Genomic DNA, 19,907 nt, shown 5'->3' with positions numbered 1-19,907 from the left:
GAAACAGAAATGCAAAAATATTTGTGTGGTTCTGTATAAATACACACACACTGTTATTAGAGTACTTTAATCTGGGAATAAAATTTAAAAGTGAGGAAAATGTACAGAAAAATGTCAGAAAAATACTTTCCTCTCCCTGGCCAAATTGTAACACAGTTGACCTTGCTAAAGCACACCATTAGGATGGGCCTACAAGGAATTGACTCTAGTTAACCCTGGTAGTTTGGCAACTTTGCTTTGAGGAATTTACTCAACAGCCTTTGGTTTGTATGGTGCTAGAAAATTTCATTGTGTTACAGGAGAATGGCCATGACTATCTAACAACAGCATCACATGGCAGATGTTGCAATTAGTAGATAAATGAAGTGTTGTTCTGTGACTCACCTTGGGTGAAGTAATGTAACTTAAGTGTCAAATCTGAGTTGACCATGGCATATACCTAAACTGTGCTCAGCACTAGGGCTGAGCAATCTGATCTATTTCACCACCAATGAGTCTAATTTTATCAAACCCAGGCCACAAGTTGCAGCAAATATGGGAAATGCTGTGCCTCAAAGTGGCTTACTCTTGCAGCATCATTATGTACAGGAAGTTCCACACTAAATAAGCCCAGACCATTATGAGATGAGAGTAATTAAATCTCTCATTAGTCAGGAGTAACTGTGCCCCTGAAGGACCAGGTGCGCAGCCTGGGAGTCATTTTGGACTCACAGTTGTCCATGGAGGCACAGGTCAATTCTGTGTCCAGGGCAGCTGTTTCCAGCTCCATCAGGTATGCAGGCTGAGACTCTATCTGCCCGCGGGCTGTCTCACCAGAGTGGTGTATGCTTTGGTTATCTCTCGCTTGGACTACTGCAATGGGCTCTATGTGGGGCTACCCTTGAAGGTGACCCGGAAACTACAACTAATCCAGAATGCAGCAGCTAGACTGGTGACTGGGAGCGGCCACCAAGACCACATAACATCAGTCTTGAAAGTCTCCCAGTTGGCTCCCAGTACGTTTCCGAGCACAATTCAAAGTGTTGGTGCTGACCTTTAAAGCTCTAAATGGCCTCGGTCCTGTATTCCTGAAGGAGCATCTCCACCCCCATTGTTCAGCCTGGACACTCAGGTCCAGCCCTGAGGGCCTTCTGCTGGTTCCCTCGCTACGAGAAGCCAGGTTACAGAGAACTAGGCAGAGGGCCTTCTCGGTAGTGGCACCTGCCCTGTGGAACGCCATCCCACCAGATGTCAAAGAGAAAGACGACTACCAGACTTTTAGAAGACATCTGAAGGCAGCCCTGTTTAGGGAAGCTTTTAGTGTTTAACAGACTACTGTATTTTAATATTTTGTTGGAAGCCGGACAAAGTGGCTGGGGAGGCCCAGCCAGATGGGTGGGGTAATAATAATAATAATAATAATAATAATAATAATAATAATAATAATAATAATAATAATTTGCTGCTTTCAAACTTTATTTATTAATCCTGTGTGTAAGGTAAAAGTAAAGGACCCCTGGACGGTTAGGTCCAGTCAAAGGCGACTATGGGGTTGCGGCACTCATCTCGCTTTCAGGCCGAGGGAGCCAGTGTTTGTCCAAAGACAGCTTTCTGGGTCATGTGGCCAGAATGACTAAATTGCTTCTGGTGCAACGCAACACCGTGGCAGAAACCAGAGCGCATGGAAACACTGTTTACCTTCCTGTCACCTATTTATCTACTTGCACTTTGACATGCTTTCGAACTGCTAGGTTGGCAGGAGCTGGGACAGAGCAACAGGAGCTCACTCCGTTGCAGGGATTCGAACTGCCAACCTTTTGCTCGGCAAGCCCAAGAGGCTCTGTAGTTTAGACCACAGCGCCACCCATGTCCACAATCTTGTGTGTGCCCCTAAGCAAATTAGTGGTTAAAATGAATTGAGGAGGTTTCTCCAGATAACCAGTGATGCAGTTCATACAAAAATATTCAAAAGGCATGTGATCCTTTTCACTGTGCTTTCCTCACACATTCACAGGAAATGTATTCAAAAGTATTCTGTGAGAGTCTTAGCTGAGAAGCTCAGGGTATAAATTCCAAAGTGTGAATGAGATGTGTTGGTAGGGAAAAGATAATAAACCAAATGTCTCCATACACTGAATGCTGTTTCACATCTTGTCATGTACCAAGTCCTTTTGCACCTGTAGATGCCACCAACGACATAGGAAATAGAAGTGGAAAAACATTTTCTATTGCAGTTTTGGAAATGCTCATATAGTAAATGTTTACTGCTTCAATGAATAGTAATGAACTACACTGTAGTTTGGAAAATGAGTACACTACTAGTAGCCTGGTCTTTTTCTCTCATTCCTGCCTCTGTGCCTTGTGTCACGCTTCTCTTTATGTCTAGAACAGCCTTCTAAAAGTCATAGGAACATAAGAAGAGCCTCTGCTGGGTCAGGCAAAGGCGCTGTCTAAGCCAGCTTTTCACAGTGAGCAAGCAGGTGCCTATGAAAAGCCCATAAGCAGGATGAGAGCAATAGTTCTCTTCTTCTGTTGTTTCCTGCTTTTCAGATGCATGCTGCCTCTGATCCTGGAGGGTAGAATATAGTGAACATGACGAGTAGCCATTTTTAGCTATATCACGCATGAATTTGTCTAATTCTTTTTTAAAGCCAATCTTAGTTCATGGCGATCACCACATCTTGAGGTAGCAGATTCCATAGTTCACCTATGTGCTTTGCCCCCTGCCCCCTAATCTGTCCTGGATGTCCCACTGTATACCTTCATTAGGTGCCTGAGAGTGCTAATAAGTGAGAAAAGCATCTCTCTATCCACTTTCTTAACACTAAGCATAATTTTATGAACATCAACCATGTCTTTCCAACTCACCTTTTTTCTGAAGTAACCCCCTTTCCCAACATTGTACCCTTTCCTCATAGAGAAGCTGCTCCAACCTGGATCATTTTGCTTTCCCCTTTCTGCAACTTTTCCAGCTCTACAATATCCTTTTTAAAGATGTGTCAACGTATTCCAAATGTGATCACCTCACAGATTAATATAAAAACATTATGATATAGGCAACTTTGTTTTATCCCTTTCCTAATAATTCCTTGCATGCACTGGGTTGATTGTTGTCATTGAATGGCCTCAAGGTCCCTTTTCTGGTCAGTCACCACCAGTTCAAACCCCATTAGCATATTTGTGAAATTTGAATTTTTGGTGCCCAATATGCATCACTTCACACTTGAAGACTTGGACACCTAACTACTCATCCATAACTCCAGATCATTTATAAGCAAGTCAGAAATCACAGGTCCCAACACAGATGCTTGGGAAACCCATTTCTTCCATTGTGGAAACCTTCAGTTTATTCCTACTTTCTTCTTCCTGTTTTTTAACCAGTAATCTGTCCATACTTTCTTCAGATACCTTGGATCAGAAACTTTTATCAGAATTTTTTTGAAAGTCCAAATACACTTACGTCTATTTCTGGAGACCTGCAGTTTCTGTTATATACATCCCCTAGCTAAAAGAGCACAGTATTTGCAAAAAGACTGAATTGTTGAAGCCTTATGGAAATCTATAGATGAAAGTAGTGCCTAGAGGAATATTCACTGAATATTTTCACTATTGCCTCATGATTACACAAAGGTAATTAGCTATTTTTTGCTTGTTCTAACAGGGACCTGAAGAGCCTAAGCTGAAATGGGAACACATCACAACTTTAGTCGCCAGTCTCAGAGAATTTATACGGACAACTGATCGCAAAATTATTGCAAATACACTTTCAAAGATAAAACTAGAGCTAGACTTTGACAGTCATGGCATCAGCCAGGTTCAGCTGGTCCTCTTTGGTTTCCAAGATGCAGTAAGTATACCTGTCTCTCTTTTTTGCTAGTTTTGCTAAACTGATTTTTCATATACTGATGAATGTCTTAAATCCGCAATACAATTGAGTGAAAGTTAATCATGAGGAATTTGGTAAAGTAGTCACAGTGCTCAGATAGGGCTGGGAAGGCATAGTTTAAATCCCTACTGAGACATGAAGCTCACTGGGTGACCATGAGCAAGTCTGTTTTTCATTCTAACCAACCTCACAGCATTGTTGTGAAGATAACATAGGGGTGGAGGAAACACAATGTGTGTCACCTAGAATTCATTGGAGACAAAATGGAATCAAAATACATAAATAAGCAAGTTTCTTGGACTAGAGTTTAGAATGAGAAACACTATGTCCAGGCTAATACATTATGAATAATGTGAGAAATATCCTCCTTCTTTAGTTACATATCACAGTTATTTCATGCATTTAACTCCAAGGAGCTTGATATCATGGATCCGGGTGGGTGGGTGCGTGCAAAGAGGCTGGTCGAGCCAGGGCAGAGAAGAGATGTGGCCAATAAATATATGACCCCAGGAAGAGATCTAGTTCAGTTCGATTGTACTGGGTGCAGAGCCTAGGGGGCGCTGCAACTATGAGGTAGAATGGAAGGCGAGAGGCAGGAGGGCATCAAATTCTGGCATTGCACAGTAAAGGGACCCCTGACCGTTAAGTCCAGTCGCGGACGACTCTGAGGTTACAGCGCTCATCTCGCTTTACTGGCCGAGGGAGCCAGTGTACAGCTTCCGGGTCATGTGGGCCAGCATGACAAAGCTGCTTCTGGCGAAGCAGAGCAGCAAACGGAAATGCCGTTTACTTTCCCGCTGGAGTGGTACCTATTTATCTGCTTGTACTTTGACGTGCTTTTGAACTACTAGGTTGGCAGGAGCAGGGACCGAGCAACAGGAGCTCACCCCGTCACGGGGATTCGAACCGCCGACCTTCTGATCAGTAAGCCCTAGGCTCTGCGGTTTAACCCACAGTGCCACCCATGTCCCACATCGGACAGAGCACCACTGAAATTTGAGACCCCAAGTTCTGCCACTGATGCAGCGGACTGAGAAGGCCTCTGCTTGGGAGAGCCGGAGGAAGAGACTCCTGAAAAGGGTTCAAATAGGCGGGGGCGTTCCCTTGCTCTATTCCACCTTTCCATCAGTCGCCACAGCCCTGACGCACAGGCTTCTCCATCTCTGGAGCAGTCGAACATTGGTTCTGCCTCATCCAGCTCTGCCTTTGTAGTTGTCAGAAACCATGTTCAGTGTTGCCTTTCCACCTGTCCCATCCACCTGTGATGAGGGAGTGACCCACCTAGGTCACAGAGACACCAGTGTAGACATGAGCAGGTAGAGTAGGCTCAGCTAGGTTGTTTGCCCAGACTTCAGAGCAGAAATGCTTGCTGTGCACACACCATTCCCTTGCAGGGGGGCATGTTGTTGGCGTATCGGTGTCTTCGCTTGTGTAGCTGCTGTCCCTTTGAACTGCATTTTGCCTATGCATTGCACTGATCTCAGCATTAAAGTTTTTGGTAGAAACTGCAACCTATGTTCAAGTTCTTCACTGAGTGGGAGCCAGGACACTCAAGGTGGTGTTAACAACTCTCTGAAATAAGTTAGATTGAGAGTCATTGACTGCCCAAATTCATTTGGTGTGCTTCATGGCTGAATGGGGATTTAAACTCTGGTCTCCAAGGTACTAGTTCTGAACATTTATTAATTTTTTTCCTAAAGATGTCTTCAGACAACATACATTCTGAGGGGTTTCTTAAAGTGCATTTTCCATGCCCTCTGGCACGCTTCGTAAGACCCAGCCCTTTTCCTAATCTTTGAGGTGGAGGGGCGGGCATCTATCATCCCTCTTTCCAGCCCCAAGATTGGGGGGGGGGGAGGGAAGGGCTTGTTTTGTTGACATGCTACCAAGGCTGATGGTTGTTTAGGACACAAGATCCTTTTCTGATGCTATTTTTAGGTGTAATGGTGGTGAAACATGAAAATATCAAAATTGCCTTCCTTTCCGACAATGAATAATAACTTTTCTTTGTTATGCATACCTACACTTTAATATTAGACAGGAAACTTAATAGTGTTTCTAATTCCAGTGTCTCTTTCCAGGTGAATAAAGTTTTAAGAACTCACAATATCAAACCACATTGGATGTTTGCGCTAGATAGCATAATTCGCAAAGCTGTGCAGACTGCTATTACGATCCTGGTTCCAGGTGAGACACTTGCCGCTCACTGAAATAGTTCTCAAAGGCTATCCTCCGAAGTGCACTTAACATGGAGGAAAATTCTGCTGAAATCACCAAACGTTACATGTTAATGTTTGCGGTTGCATACCCTTGTTATGTTCCCCTAATAAAATTGTAATCTTTGAAGCAGTTATTGGCTACCCATGAGGGAGGGGGAGTGTACAAACACAGGAGTCAAGCATAGATTGAAAGATCAGAAATATACCAACTATGTGTCTCTAAAATATACCCACTAAAATGTATCTATGAAGGAGACCATAGTTTCAGTCCTTAGGACTTAAAGCTGCAATTGTTCTAAGACCTACAGCTAAAAGAATTAACACCTGATTATTAAGGCACTCCTCTTTTTACACTTTTTACACTCCTCTTTTTATTTCTTTAAGGTTTAGCAATGCATTAGATTTAATCTGAGACTCTATCTTCCCCAGAATGCTCAGTACATGCTGTGATCAGTGAACACATAGTTAATTGGACCATATTATATTAGCTCCCCTTGGGGCACATATCATTAAGGCAAAATGATCAAAAACTGTTCAACTTCTACTTCCTATGCTCCTTCTAAAATCAAGAGGGCGATTTATCACTTTTGAAGTGCTTATCATTTTCTAAGTGCTATACAGAGTTTGAAAGGTAAGTCGATCCAGGCCCCGCAGCCTCACAATCTATCAACAACATGAAAAAGGAAAAGAAGAATGGGGAAGGAAGAAGAAAGCACATACATTCAGGCACTGATTCTTGAAGTTACTGAATAACAATAACAATAATAATAATAATAAATGGTAGGAAGTGTGCAGTTTGGTCTAGATAGATTTATAAAATGTTTGGAAAAAATCAACTCTGGTCAGAGGCATGAAAAATAGTAAGCCCTGAAGCATTTGCTTTATGAAAAGTGCTCCGGCTTAGTGACCAGGAAAGAGCTTTAGAGATTATTTTTGAAAAATCCCATAAGCCTTCCATTCTGCATGCAGCTGCAATGAGTATTTACAAGACATGAGAATGAATTGCCTGATAGATGTAGTGCAAATCCTAGTCAGCACTTGTTGATTTAGTAGCTGCCGCTGGTCAGACCTCAAGGCCTGTGTGTAGTGCAGAGGTTGCTGTACATCTCTTATAACAATCAGCCCATGTGCCAGTCCTACATCCTATAAAGGACATGGCTGTTAGAATTCGGAATAATTTTTTTTGGTTGCAACTGCATCCCACTTACATAACCAAATCAAAGCAGCTTACAGTATAAACACAATAAAATGCCAACGTTGCATCAAATGAAATGGAATGTAAAGCAAGAGCAGTATAGAACCACGCGAGGCAGGACAAAAGTGCTAGCTTGGCAGGCCGATCAGTGGAGTCTACTAATACAGTTTTATTAGGTACAGTGCTTGGAGAGCTTTGCAGCCAAGTGGTTTATAAATCTTTGTAAATAAAACTAATTAAATACATAATTACTACAAAGAAAGCAAGAGTGAAACAAGCCTGGTAGGAAAGAAGTAAACAAGAAAAAGAACAAGATCAGCCTGTGGGGTGAGGACCCTGCAGCACATGCTTCGTAGGCAGAAGATCTCAATGTTCAATCCTTGGTATCTCCAGCTGGGACTGAGAAAGACCTGTGCCTGAAACATTGGACAGCTGCTGCCAGCTGGTGTAGGCAGCACTGAGCTAGATGGATCCGTGATCTGAATCAGTATGAATGAGCTGTCTAGGTTCGATCCTCAGCACCCCCCAATTAAACAGGAGCATAGCTGGCCTTGCTGGATGACACTTCTGCCAATTGCAATAGGTTGACTAGATAAACAAATATAGTCTGTTTCAATATAAGTACACTTCCTCAGCTTCTACTGGAAGCCAAAGTACTCTGCTATGCTATGTCAGCATAATTTCTGTGGCAAGCTGCTGTCTCGTCAGCTGAACACAGCTTTTAGCTTTATATAGGTGTGATCTTATCCCTTCTTGGTGGCGCTACTAGCAAGCTTTGTTGGTGACAAGTCTGTGCCAGTTTTTCCTGGGGATCAGCACCTAATTTAGAAGCTTGGTTTCTTATTTGTTCCTGATGTGCCAGATCTGCAAGGTTATTATCCCTGGGGTCCTTTCTTATTTCACAAACTGCATCTTGGTTTCAGCCTGGAGAATGGGTGCAGCCCGTACTGTTCCAAGTCCTCCAAGTTTTCTGCCCATCATACAGGAGGCTGCAGAGCCCATCTTACTTGTCTGTGATTTCATTGCTAAAATTAACACTAAACCTTCTCTCTAACAGAATTGAGGACACACTTCAGTTTAGCATCTGAGAGTGATACAGCCGATCAGGAGGACATTGAAGGTGAGGAGGAACATGAAGAGCAACCTCCAAATCCAACCATTCATCGGCCTTGCCTTGTACTGGAAGATGCTATAGCTACCTCAGGAGTGAGCACTCTAAGTTCTACTGTATCCCATGAATCCCAGGCTGCCCAGCGATCCCTCAATGTTCAACTTGGAAGGCTAAAATTGGAAACTAACAGGTAAGTCCTAGGTAGTTGAAGACCTGGAGCTGATTCCTTATCACACTTAACAGAGTTGCACCAACATTTTAAAGTATATTGTTGCACAATCCATTAGGCATTTTTCATTTATTTATTTTTTGCACAAGTCTTAATCTGCTGTGCCAGATCAGTTTAATTCTTTGAGACTAGTAAAACACCGACACTCCCATCTAGTGGAGTGAGCACAGAGCTTTCAGGGCTGTGCATGCAGAGAGAAAAAATTGAAGTTCTAGCAGTTCAAAGGCACGTCAAAGTGCAAGTAGATAAATAGGTACCCTCCAGCGGGAAGGTAAACAGCGTTTCCATGCGCTGCTGTGGTTTGCCAGAAGCGGCTTAGTCATGCTGGCCACGTGATCCAGAAGCTGTCTGCGGACAAACACCGGCTCCCTCGGCCAGTAAAGCGAGATGAGTGCCGCAACCTGAGTTGTCCGCAACTGGACTTAACTGTCAGGGGTCCCTTTACCTTTACCTTTTGCCTATCAGCTGTTTGGTAGGAAGGAGGAGCAAGGGGGACAAATCTAGGCCCTACTCCATGAATGACTTCTCCCCAACAGACAATTGATAGGATTTTAGCTTTTCTTAAATAATAAAAATAAAAATCTGACTGTTGAATAAAAGTCTATACACAATTTTTCTAGTTCTGGCTAGAATAGGTTCACAAAAAGCTGCTTCCATGTGAATCGTACATCTAGCTAGATTGATATAGCAGTCTAAAGCCTGCTTTTAAAACGTCCTTGGGCTTTTAAAGCTCCTTTGTTACATGGGCTTCCAAGATCTTCTGTTATATTCCTGCCATTCACAACTCATGATTAAATAACAATTCATTTTCATAATAGTATGAACCACCACCAGGTCTTCTTAATAATTCATTCACCGGGAACAAATCCAAGCTACTTAACACCTGGCTTAGCACAGCTACCTAGAGCGCATTGTTTTCATTGTTACTGACCTCCATTCAAAATATACTATAGAAAACTCAGTCTTTGGAACTAAATAATTATAAAAACAAATATCAAATAATGTTAGACAGAGAATATAAAAAAAACTCTGTTGTTAGCTTCGAGGTCCAAAGCTGATTTTGCTCCAAAAACATTCATAGAAGCAAGTAGGCATAAATCCTAAAATTTCTGCTTATTGTGATTGTTCTGTAGGAGTTAGCATGGATTCCCCAATCTACGTGAATATCTACTAAATTCACTATGATCCTAATATACCTTCCACATCGCATATAATGTTCAGTGGCGGAAGTGTGCACATGCATATGCTCGCAGATATATATCCCCACTTTTTCACTATATAGGTGCACTGCTAAAGGTGGACTCTTGTTCACTATCTCTTGCTCCTGTTCAGTGTTGTATTCTGGGACATTCAGTGTGGTAGGGAAATGGAACAGTGCTTCTTTTATCAGTTCCCTGGGATCTCATTGTGGTGGGGAGAGTAAATGTAGGGAGTTAGCTCCTGCAGCCAGACACACACACCCCTTCCTGAGAGAGGCAAAGGAAGTGGGGTGGGAAATTTTAGAGAAGGCCAATGATCCTCCACTCATCATTACACTGGAAGCAGACACAGTCCTGCCCCACCTTTTCATCGCAGTACAGGCTTTTGTGAAGGACTCATAATGAAGAACAAAAGAGGGATATTTGTGTAGGGGAGGGTCATTTGCTTCTCTTTATGTCACATATTATTTAATCCAAGCTCCAATGTAAGAGGCAAAGGTGCATTCCCTGTTTGCATTACACACTGGCAAGCAGGTGGGGAGATACTCTTTTTGTCTGTGTTGTCCAGCAGTTGGTTGGCAGTGGGGTGGGGACAAGGAAGCAAGATGAGAAAGGTGTTGTTGACTGGATGGTCTCTTGTTCATTTCACCTCCTCTCCCGACTTGCTACATATATGCACTCTGTTGTCACGCATAATAATTTGCAACTGAATAAAATTATCACCTCCTAATTTCTTCCTTTCCTTTCCTAGCATTTGTTTCATGTAATGTTTTACCTTGATTCTAAAGGACTTGCTCTGGGATCCTTCAGTCTTGGTGGGCTGTTTCACAGAACAGCATATAGAACTTTTTCTGATGCAGTTGTCAGCCTTCAGAACTGGTTCTCTTTGGAGAATTGTCTCAGCCCATCATTACAATTTAAATGTTTTAATTAGGGAGACAGTTGAATTTGCTCTTTAGTGATCATTACTAATGCATTGCCAGAGAGTTCAGAGAGAATTTTATTGATTCTGAATGAGATTTTATTATAATTTTTTTTTTTTTTTGCATTCCTCCTCAGATTTTATTTGCAATAGGCAGGGTAGAAATTAAACAATAAATGCATTTCACTTAAATGAATGGAAGTCGCATAGGTTTTGGAACTTCAGAAATAGGCCTAAGAGGTGGCTCTTGCATTTGCAAAGTATACACAATCTGCTTTTCATGAACTGTAGAAGCTTGCTTTATATGGTAGTCTTGTTTGTCATGGAAGTTGTGTGAAGATATGGAAGTAGCTTTGGGGAATTACTCATGCAGTTCTGCATTTTTTTTGCTTCATGTTGTTACCTTGGCAAACACACAGTGAAATGTAACTCTTTCCTTTCATCTCTCTGACTTCCTTAACAGACTACTGGAAGAGCTAGTGCAGAAGGAGAGAGAATTTCAAGCCCTGTTGCATCACGCTATAGAAGAAAAGGAACAGGAGATCAAACAGCTGAAGCTTAGGACTCAACCAATAGGTGCTCCACTAGAATCTTCAAAGGCAATTGCTCCTCAAAGCACTTTTCAAAAGAAGACTGAGCAGCCAAAGCCTTCACATGCACCCTGACCAATCTTTTTCATTTTGGTTGTTTTGCCTCCTTTGTTTAAGACGCTTTATCACATTTTCTAGGCAGTTAGTTCTTTGAAACAGGCATATGATATACCCACAGCATGCATATTATTTCTGATACGGTATAGCATCAGTAAAGCAAATGTTTTACAAATTTTACTTAAAACAAAGATTTATACATTACTAGCTAACAGCAAGATTCTCTCTTAATTTTATTTCTAGGTTGCTGGGTTTTTTTAAAAAAAGAAATCTGTAACATTCCTAGTTTTATTATTTATGTGTAAACACTGTCATTGTGAAGCTTTACCAGAGTAAGCAGGAGCAGAAACCTAGACCACAAAATGGAATGATACAACTCACTTTTGTTAAGTACAGAGCAAAGCAAATGCCCATGAGGTTTCTCTGCCACAATTCAAATTAATTGTCACAAGGCTCGACCTTGTTGTAATTCAGCATGGCAGTTCTTATGAAAGAATTCTGACAACAGATTTGATAAGATTTGGGTACCTTTTGCCACTCAGTAATCACTTATCTATAATTCACAAAGCTTTGCCCTAAGTTATTTATACCTGCAAACTAAGATTTCTTTGAATATTATGTTCTAGCACACATTGTTTTGAATCACTCTGCTGAAATAACTATTTTGTGGACGAGTTAGATCCATTTTTGTTATCACTTTTTTTAAAAAAAATCACATAAATTTGAACCATACATGATGTTTTTTAGCTAGCTGCACTGTATGTACACAAGGATCGTGAACAAATATTTTTCTTCTAAATGGGTTCTCCCAAATCAAGTCACTTAAAATGACAAATGGCATAATTATATGGGTAGTGGGTACAGTCCTTCCCTGCCATTTCTTCATATTGGCTGCCGATCATAATTAGCACAAGCTCATTTCTGAAGTTCACAGTCTTTATCTAGCACTTCGCCCCATTGGCAACTATAGGGCACATGATGTAAAATTCCGCATGAAGGTTGGAGGAAGTTTATGGGTCCATGTAAATGTAAAAATGCACTAACTTACCAGTCTCAAAAATTTGTTTCAGCTATTCCTGGCACGTCTCTGTCTCACCATAGCACAACTGATGGAGGGGTTGAAGATCCAGATCTTACTAATTGGCTGAGAGTTCATGGTGCTGATGAAGAAACAATAAAAAGGGTAGGAAAGATATTTTATTAGGTATGTTCTGTTTGTGATTTTGCTAGACCCAGAGATTTAGTTTGCAAACTTTTAAATGTTGCTTTATCTATCTGTTTGATGAGGTGGGAAATCAAATATATATATTTTTTATATATAAATTTTTTATTGAGTTTTCACATTTTATATAGACATAACAAACACACAAAGACACAGACAAACATGTACAATTTCAAATTCTTACTTTCATAACCACATTCTCTGACTTCCCCGCATCCCCCCTTCATGCACCCTAGTTCCAGTAGTTAGTTCAGCAAGTTCTTATCTCTTTTCTTTACAATATTAGTATCATTTTTTAAAAAACTTAGTTCTTCTTAATTATCCAATTTTAACTTATACAGATCCATTATAATCATTACATCCTTTCCAAAGGTCGACCTAAATTCCCTTCCAACAATTTCTCAATTATCATATTAATTACTAAACATAATAACTAGACATAAAAATCATAACCTTATAAGAGAACTCTCACCCCCCCCCCCTTTCCAGGTTTCGATCCCCCAAAGAGGTGTCCATAATATCAGTTCTTAGCCTGGATTTCTCACGTCCGAGGCCTTCAAATCTCTATCAGTCCCTCTTCGTCGGTTTTGTTGGTAATCTTTTATGTTGGCCACCAAGTCTCGAAGGAGCTCTATCCCAATAAGATCAGTGTTTCTTCCAACCAGCCCTCCATATTCGAAAGCAGAGCCCCGATCCTGTTTCTTACTTCTTTTAAGTCCAAATAATCTGAATGTCCCAAGGGCTCCCTCTTTCATCTTGCACAAATATGTAATCCATAGTTCTTTCAATCCCCCCATAAGGGGATCTCTCTCTTCTTCATCCTTGATTTTCAACCAGATTCTCATTATCCATGTCTTATTTTCTTTGTATTCCCCATTTGTATGTTTTTGGTTGGCCTTTTCCTCCTGAAATATTTCCGCTCCTCCTTCCCTCTCCTCTGACTCTGAAAATATCTCTTCTGATTCAGCTGCAGAGTTTTCTTTTGTCACGTCTTCTGGTTCAGCTGCAGAGTTTTCTTTTGTCAAGTCCTTAACACAGGCAACAGGATTGCTTACTTTAGAATTCAAGGTCACAATCATTGTAGCCATAGCTGTGCTCTGGTCCTGAAGTTTTCCCACGAGAAAGAACATTTTTTCCAACTCGGCCTGTAATTTTCCATCTGCAGCCATTGTAGTGCCTCAGAATCCCCCCTAGAGGGATTCTTGTTACTTAGTAATCCTTCTCCAGCAATCAATTACTATTACTTATTTCTTCATTGTTTCCAACAACTTTAAATCAAATGTAACCAATCTGGTCTGCAAAATAGGTAACAGATTTTTCTAGCTTAAACAGTTCGTTTGACAGCTCGTTTGACAGCTGTCAAACTCCTGTCTCCTCAACAGGCTCACTCGTGGATCGCTCCCGGGTCTGGGGGGGGGTTGCACATCAACTTCTGAAATTCAGTTCTTAACCTCCAGCTCAAAACTTCTAGTGTCAATTGTGAAATTAATAACTTTTATCTCACACAGAGAAAGGTAGTCTCTCCACCTTAGTTATCCGGTTCTTGCTTTAAGTGTCTGCAAAAAGGGGGGTGCGGACTTCCTTTTTAACACTCCCCCGATCATACCGAATTCAAAGAGAAAGAAATTTTCAAGTCCAAATTCCGTACTACTCACGGGTTATTTCTTTTTGAGTCCAAATGTTCAAGGAAAAAAGTCAGCGCTCTTCGGCCATGACTCGCGGCTTCACTCCACTGAAGTAGCGGTCTACTCACAGCACCACGCCACTCTCCATACCCTCTCCAAAGCCTTTAAAAAGGCTCTTCATGGGTCGGGGGGGTGCTTAAGGTGCCCGCCGAGTCACCAAGTCCGCAGGCTTCAGCGCCTGCGGTTTCTGAGGGTCCCCGCGTCGCCGCTGCGGCAAGACCCGTCTTCAGTAGAGCCGATTCCCTCCGGAGCTCGGAGGGAATCCGCCATTATCCGATCGCGCTAACCCGGAAGCCCCCGAGGTGGGAAATCAAATAAAGGGAAGAAAATATGATGTGTATAAAAAACATAAAAAGAATTACTATATTTGTTCATCCTTCCTGGATTTGAATTAATATCGTGTGTTGAAATACAGTATGTCTGATCACTGGATCACTAGTTCAGTCATGAGCTACTTTTATTATTTATTACTTGGTCCAATGTCACTGTACTATAGCTGAGCTGTAGGCTTTCTACATATGTCACATATGTGTTCTGCCACTGAGCTATGGGCATTCAGGGGATAAGTGTGAAGAATCTCTGTAAACTACCATTAAGCCAAACATTCCCCTCCCCCCAAGTCACTTTTTTTGGTGAGTGAACAAATCAGGAGCTGCTGGTGTCATAAGGAGTCACCTTCTTGACATTGGTGTCACTTACTGCTCATCTGGGTGGGCCAGGATGCTAGTGAGGTCAGGGTTGCATGGATGCATTGGTAGAAATGCTGGATTGGCTTTTCCAGTGCATGCATTCAGCCCCGACCTTGACGACGACTCCTGGATAAAACCTTCTGTGACTTTATTGCAATCTACAAAGCAGCTAAACAAGCAATCTTCTACTTGCAACTTTGCTTAGTCCCATGACTTCTGTTAAAAAATAAATTCTAAATGGTTTATAGACTCCGGTTGTTGGGCTGTTGTTGTTTTAAATGCTTATAGCTGATATTCTTCTTCTTCTTCTTCTTCTTATTATTATTATTATTATTAATGTCTAGAGTAGAGTTAGGGAAACCTGTGGTCGTCCTAGTGCTGCTGATAGACTCCAGCACCCATCATTATTGACCTATGACCATGCTGACTGGGAGTTGGAGTCCAACAGTATCCAAAGGGCCACCGGTTCCACAGCCCTGAACTTGAGTGTAAAAATGCTAATGCACTAATGACTAGCACACTGATTAATTTATCTGGTTCTTTATGCACTGCCTCTGACCAAAGTTCAGTTGTCTTTATTATAGTCTTTACAGTGTAAGTTCCAGAGTTCTGTAGAAAGAATCCAGAACACCATGGTTCTCTTACTTGGCTCTTATGGGTACATAAACAACTAACGTATTAAACAAAAATATTACATTACTCTTACACATTCATCTTACACTTTTCTTCATAAGTTACATGTGCTCTGTGCATCTTTCAGACAAATAGACTTTGATTTAAAGAGGGATATTGTATAACCCTGAGAATAAAGCAAGAGTGATAACCAGTGGCACAATCAGCATAACTTTCATCATAGATTTCTTGTTTTAGTTTTTGGCCGAAGACTACACACTAATGGACGTTCTCTGCTATGTTACTCGAGATGATCTAAAATGCCTTAGACTCAGGTAACCAAGTGTTTTTTGTTGTTGTTGTTTTTTAAAAAAACAACTTGTAGTACTCATTTTATCAAAGGGCTTATTGTTATTTCAATGAATCAATTACTTTTATTTACAAGCTTCTTAGACTGACATAATATTTCACATATACATATTGAATCCTTATTTATAATGCATTTATACAAATTGTGTTGCTTTTTAATGTATTTTTTAATGATAGCTAAAACTAAACTAGTACATTTTATCAATTATGTAGCTAGTGTGCTGCATTTAATTATAAAATATACATCAAAATCTCCATTAGGATGCCATTATTGCACAGTGATTGATAGGAACTAAAATTAATGTGCATTGTTTCTGCTTAAGAAGCGCACAAGGTGTCTGAATGAAGACATTTGCCAGTGAAAATGCTGTTTGTTGTGAGTAAAACAAAACAAAACAGAACACAAAAAAGCCTGCTGTGACTTTCTTTTGCAGAGGTGGGATTTTATGTACACTGTGGAAGGCCATCACTGACTTCCGAGAGAAGCACACCTGACCCCAACTGAAGGGATTCCTCCATCTCTGAAGAGAACTGGAGCTTTCCAGCAGCCCAGAACAGGAGTTCCGTATTAAAAAAAGATAAAAATGCTGTTGCACTTTAATCCAGTATTTGTTTACCGTTGCTAAGGACACTGCAGCTTTCTGGCTGCGTCTACTCCTAATGTTCCTGAGAGACCTGTCTACAACATTAAATTTTATTTTAGTTTTAAATATTTTTTTACACAGAATCTTCTCTTTTTCTAAAATGATGGAACAGCGGCTATAATTAACAAAACCCATGTAAATATTACAAAGACCCATTGTACGATTTCATGTGATTCCACATCAATGAAGCAAATGTTAAAATTAGCTTTCTGCATTAATATGTGTAACCAGAGCCTGTGATGGGGGCAGGGTGTTTTCTGGGACTCGGTCTCTTTTTCTCAGCCTGCAGAAGAGAATGATGGGAGACCTATCAGTTCAATCTCAGGGTGGCTTTGCAGCTTGCCTGGGGTGGGGTGGGTGGCTCAGTAGAAGGGGTAGGTTTTGGGCAGGGGAAACACAAGGGCTCATGGGTATTGTCTTTCCATGGACTGAAGACATTGTTCTGAGGCTCTTGCATGTTTTCATAATTTGGGGTGGAATTCGTAACTGAAATGATTGTGTAAAGCTTATTTGGTAGCTTTTTCCTTCTAGTATGCTGAATATTATACTTGGTACTTACAGTCCTTTATAAATGTTTATATTGTTTTTATTTTAGTAACTTAAATCCTGGTCTACAGTGCAATTTGTTTTTAGTGTTGTTTATGTACTACTGAACTGTACCAGTTACATATGCCTGAAAATACATATAGTACTGTTAGCTTGTTCTAAAGCTATCCATTGTGATATACATTTTAGGAATAAAAAATGATGCACAATTCTGATAGATTTCTTGACTTACTGGGTTTAAAGTTGTAGTTGAAAGATCTGAACTATGACAAACAGGAGGAAATGGAGAATAATTAAAGGGTCCTGCTAGTGAAAGTACAGTGGTACCTCAGGTTACATACGCTTCAAGTTACATACGCTTCAGGTTACAGACTCCGCTAACCCAAAAATAGTGCTTCAGGTTAAGAACTTTGCTTCAGGATGAGAACAGAAATTGTGCTCCAGCAGCGCGGCGGCAGCGGGAGGCCCCATTATCTAAAGTGGTGCTTCAGGTTAAGAACAGTTTCAGGTTAAGTACAGACCTCCGGAACGAATTAAGTACTTGACCCGAGGTACCACTGTATAGCAGGCAGAAACATCTTTACAGAAGTACAGTACAGAGGAAAAGTGTCTAAATATCTGTAGAAGTTGGAAAAGCTACCCATCAATTTGTACATCAAAGGAATGTGCAGATGCATTTTTTAAGCAGTGGGGAAATAACTGATAGGATTTTAGTACACTTGACCATACACTAATTAGTCACCAGTGCACTGAAAACTGCATTCACATACTTTCAGTTTAGTGCTCGTCTTAAATCATCAAAAGGGCTGAGGTGGGCCAGTAGCTAAATTGAGTGCTTTTGTCTCTCAATAGAAGCCTGGCACAGTCTGAGTTCTTGCTTCTGTACAAGAACAGAAGAAGCCTGGTTTAGTTGGTAGTGTTTTTTTTTTAAAAAAAATGTTAGTTTAGTGATGATAAGTTATAAGAGCTGCTGCATGAGTGTTGCCCTGGAGTTGTCTTTGTACCCTAATGAAAGTTGCACTGGTGCAGTAGCTCAGGAGATTATGACCAGGATCCAAAGTACCATGCAAATACTTGTGCACTCTTCCTGGCAATGCTTTTGGACTTGAGGGCCATTCAAAAATAGGGTGGCGGGTGTGGGTGTGTGGAGGTCTGTTGTTGGAAAGTGGGAGGGTTTCCCCCCCCAAAATACTCCCATTAGGCATTCTGTGTGCGCCAAAAGTAGCAAAATCAGATTTCAGGGACAAGACAGGATAGTGGCAACACATAATATAATCCCCTCTCCCCACCAACAAGGCTGGACTTTCCTTTCCAACCAGCCAATGAGGCAGCTGTCAAAATCACTATACATTTAGTATAAATTTCTGATTTAGCAATAGCAAACCAAATGACAATACCGTTGAATTTTAAAGAAAAATGCATCAGGAGTGCTGTTGAATGGCAAGTGTCCTCCCCTGCCCTACTTATCTCTCTCCATCCTCATTGCCAAACTTTATTTCCCTCACAACCCACTCATGTGAGGCTGATCAGCCATGGCCTGTGTGTGAAAAACACAGCTTCCCATTGCTGCAAAAGCATCAGATGGACTTCAGTGAGCTTTCTGCACCAGTAGATGTGCTACACCAGTGGATGAACTAGCATTCATAATGCTTGGAAGGGATCCTTTAAATTTACAAGGAGCTCTGCAAGCCTCAAAAGCCAGAAAATAAATGCAGCTACATGTCCAGAGACTGAGGTTAACTTGGTAAAGCTGAATGCAGCTGCAGAAACAGGCATAAACAAGAAATGCTTTTAAACTCATTGACTGTTCAAATAGGTCATTGTAATGCTGTTTCGCATGCATTGTGTAGGATTCTTTTATTTCTTTAGTTTGGGTTATATAATGCTGTAATTTCTTTACAATCGGTACTAGATTTCATTCACCTTCTCCTGGCTATGGAATGAACTTTATCACCATCTGCTGCTGTTCGTTGCTGCACTTTGGCTCCAATTAATCCAAAGTTCACAGTTCATTTCTCCCGACTGTTTTGTGGATTTCAAAGTTTAGCCAAAAGGATTTCTATTTCGATTAGCATATGCTAATCCGTGGCCCTTCGTTCTTGCAAACTCCCCCCCCCCCACCTTACGCTTAACCAAATTGCTCGTCTAGCCGGGGGGGCTCGGACAGCGCAGGATTCCGAAGGGACTGAGGTGCCTAAAGGTGCTTGGATCGCAACAGAATCAAGGAAATAAACGCGAGAGCGGAAGATCAAGCGAGGGTTATTAAAATGCCAATTTCTGCCGCCGCCGCCGCTCCCTTGAGCCCCCATATACAATAATGTGCAGCTTTCAAGACGTTGGGGGCGGAAGCGCCACTTCGTACTTTATTGTTGCATGTTTATTTAGTCGGCTGAGCAGACGCCCCAGTCAGAACAATGGTTCTCTGGGCGAGGCAAAAGCCTCAATCCTTCAGGAACAATCCAAGCGACTTTAATGGGGCGGGCAGACCAACGAGCAGCCCCTCACCCTACCCCTCAGCCAATGAAAGTCTCCCCGTGGCCGTGCCGTTTAAAGGCACCACAGCCCTGCCTGAGCAAGAGCTGGAGATGGCGGGCTCCGTCGCGCCTCAGGCAGGGGTAGGAGAAGGCGGCGGCGGCGGCATCCTCATCATCTCCCTCGCCTTCAACCTGCCCACTAGATGGCGCTGTCTGCCATAAACACCCGAGCCCGGCCACGCGCCCCTCCCTCCCGGGTCTGCTTGTGGCGCGCGCGCC

At 41.6% G+C, this 19,907-nt stretch overlaps 1 protein-coding gene across 7 annotated transcripts in view; it reads left to right on the top strand.

The window, feature by feature from the left end:
- MAP3K5 (mitogen-activated protein kinase kinase kinase 5) overlaps window positions 1-17,363 on the top strand; it is a 92,570-nt gene extending 75,207 nt beyond the window's left edge. For 2 of the 7 annotated variants that reach the window (XR_014562342.1, XR_014562345.1), the window contains exons 24-30: window positions 3,641-3,826; window positions 5,947-6,052; window positions 8,337-8,580; window positions 11,204-11,316; window positions 12,458-12,570; window positions 15,840-15,930; window positions 16,399-17,363. Coding sequence is in view for 2 of the 7 variants with exons in the window: in XM_083731602.1 (XP_083587728.1) it covers window positions 3,641-3,826; window positions 5,947-6,052; window positions 8,337-8,580; window positions 11,204-11,316; window positions 12,458-12,570; window positions 15,854-15,930; window positions 16,399-16,459 (900 nt within the window). In the remaining 5 variants the exon portion in view is untranslated. Of the gene's footprint in view, window positions 1-3,640; window positions 3,827-5,946; window positions 6,053-8,336; window positions 8,581-11,203; window positions 11,317-12,457; window positions 12,675-14,596; window positions 15,931-16,398 lie in introns of all 7 variants that reach the window. The other 5 variants (XR_014562343.1, XR_014562346.1, XM_083731602.1 and 2 more) reach the window with 3 other exon arrangements.
- Window positions 17,364-19,907: the final 2,544 nt, after the last annotated feature.

This window comes from Podarcis gaigeae, assembly GCF_964106915.1.
Source record: "Podarcis gaigeae genome assembly, chromosome: 3".
Lineage (NCBI taxonomy): Eukaryota > Metazoa > Chordata > Lepidosauria > Squamata > Lacertidae > Podarcis > Podarcis gaigeae.
The sequence above is the reverse complement of the archived record's forward strand: the minus strand, read 5'-3'. Positions and strand labels throughout refer to the sequence as shown.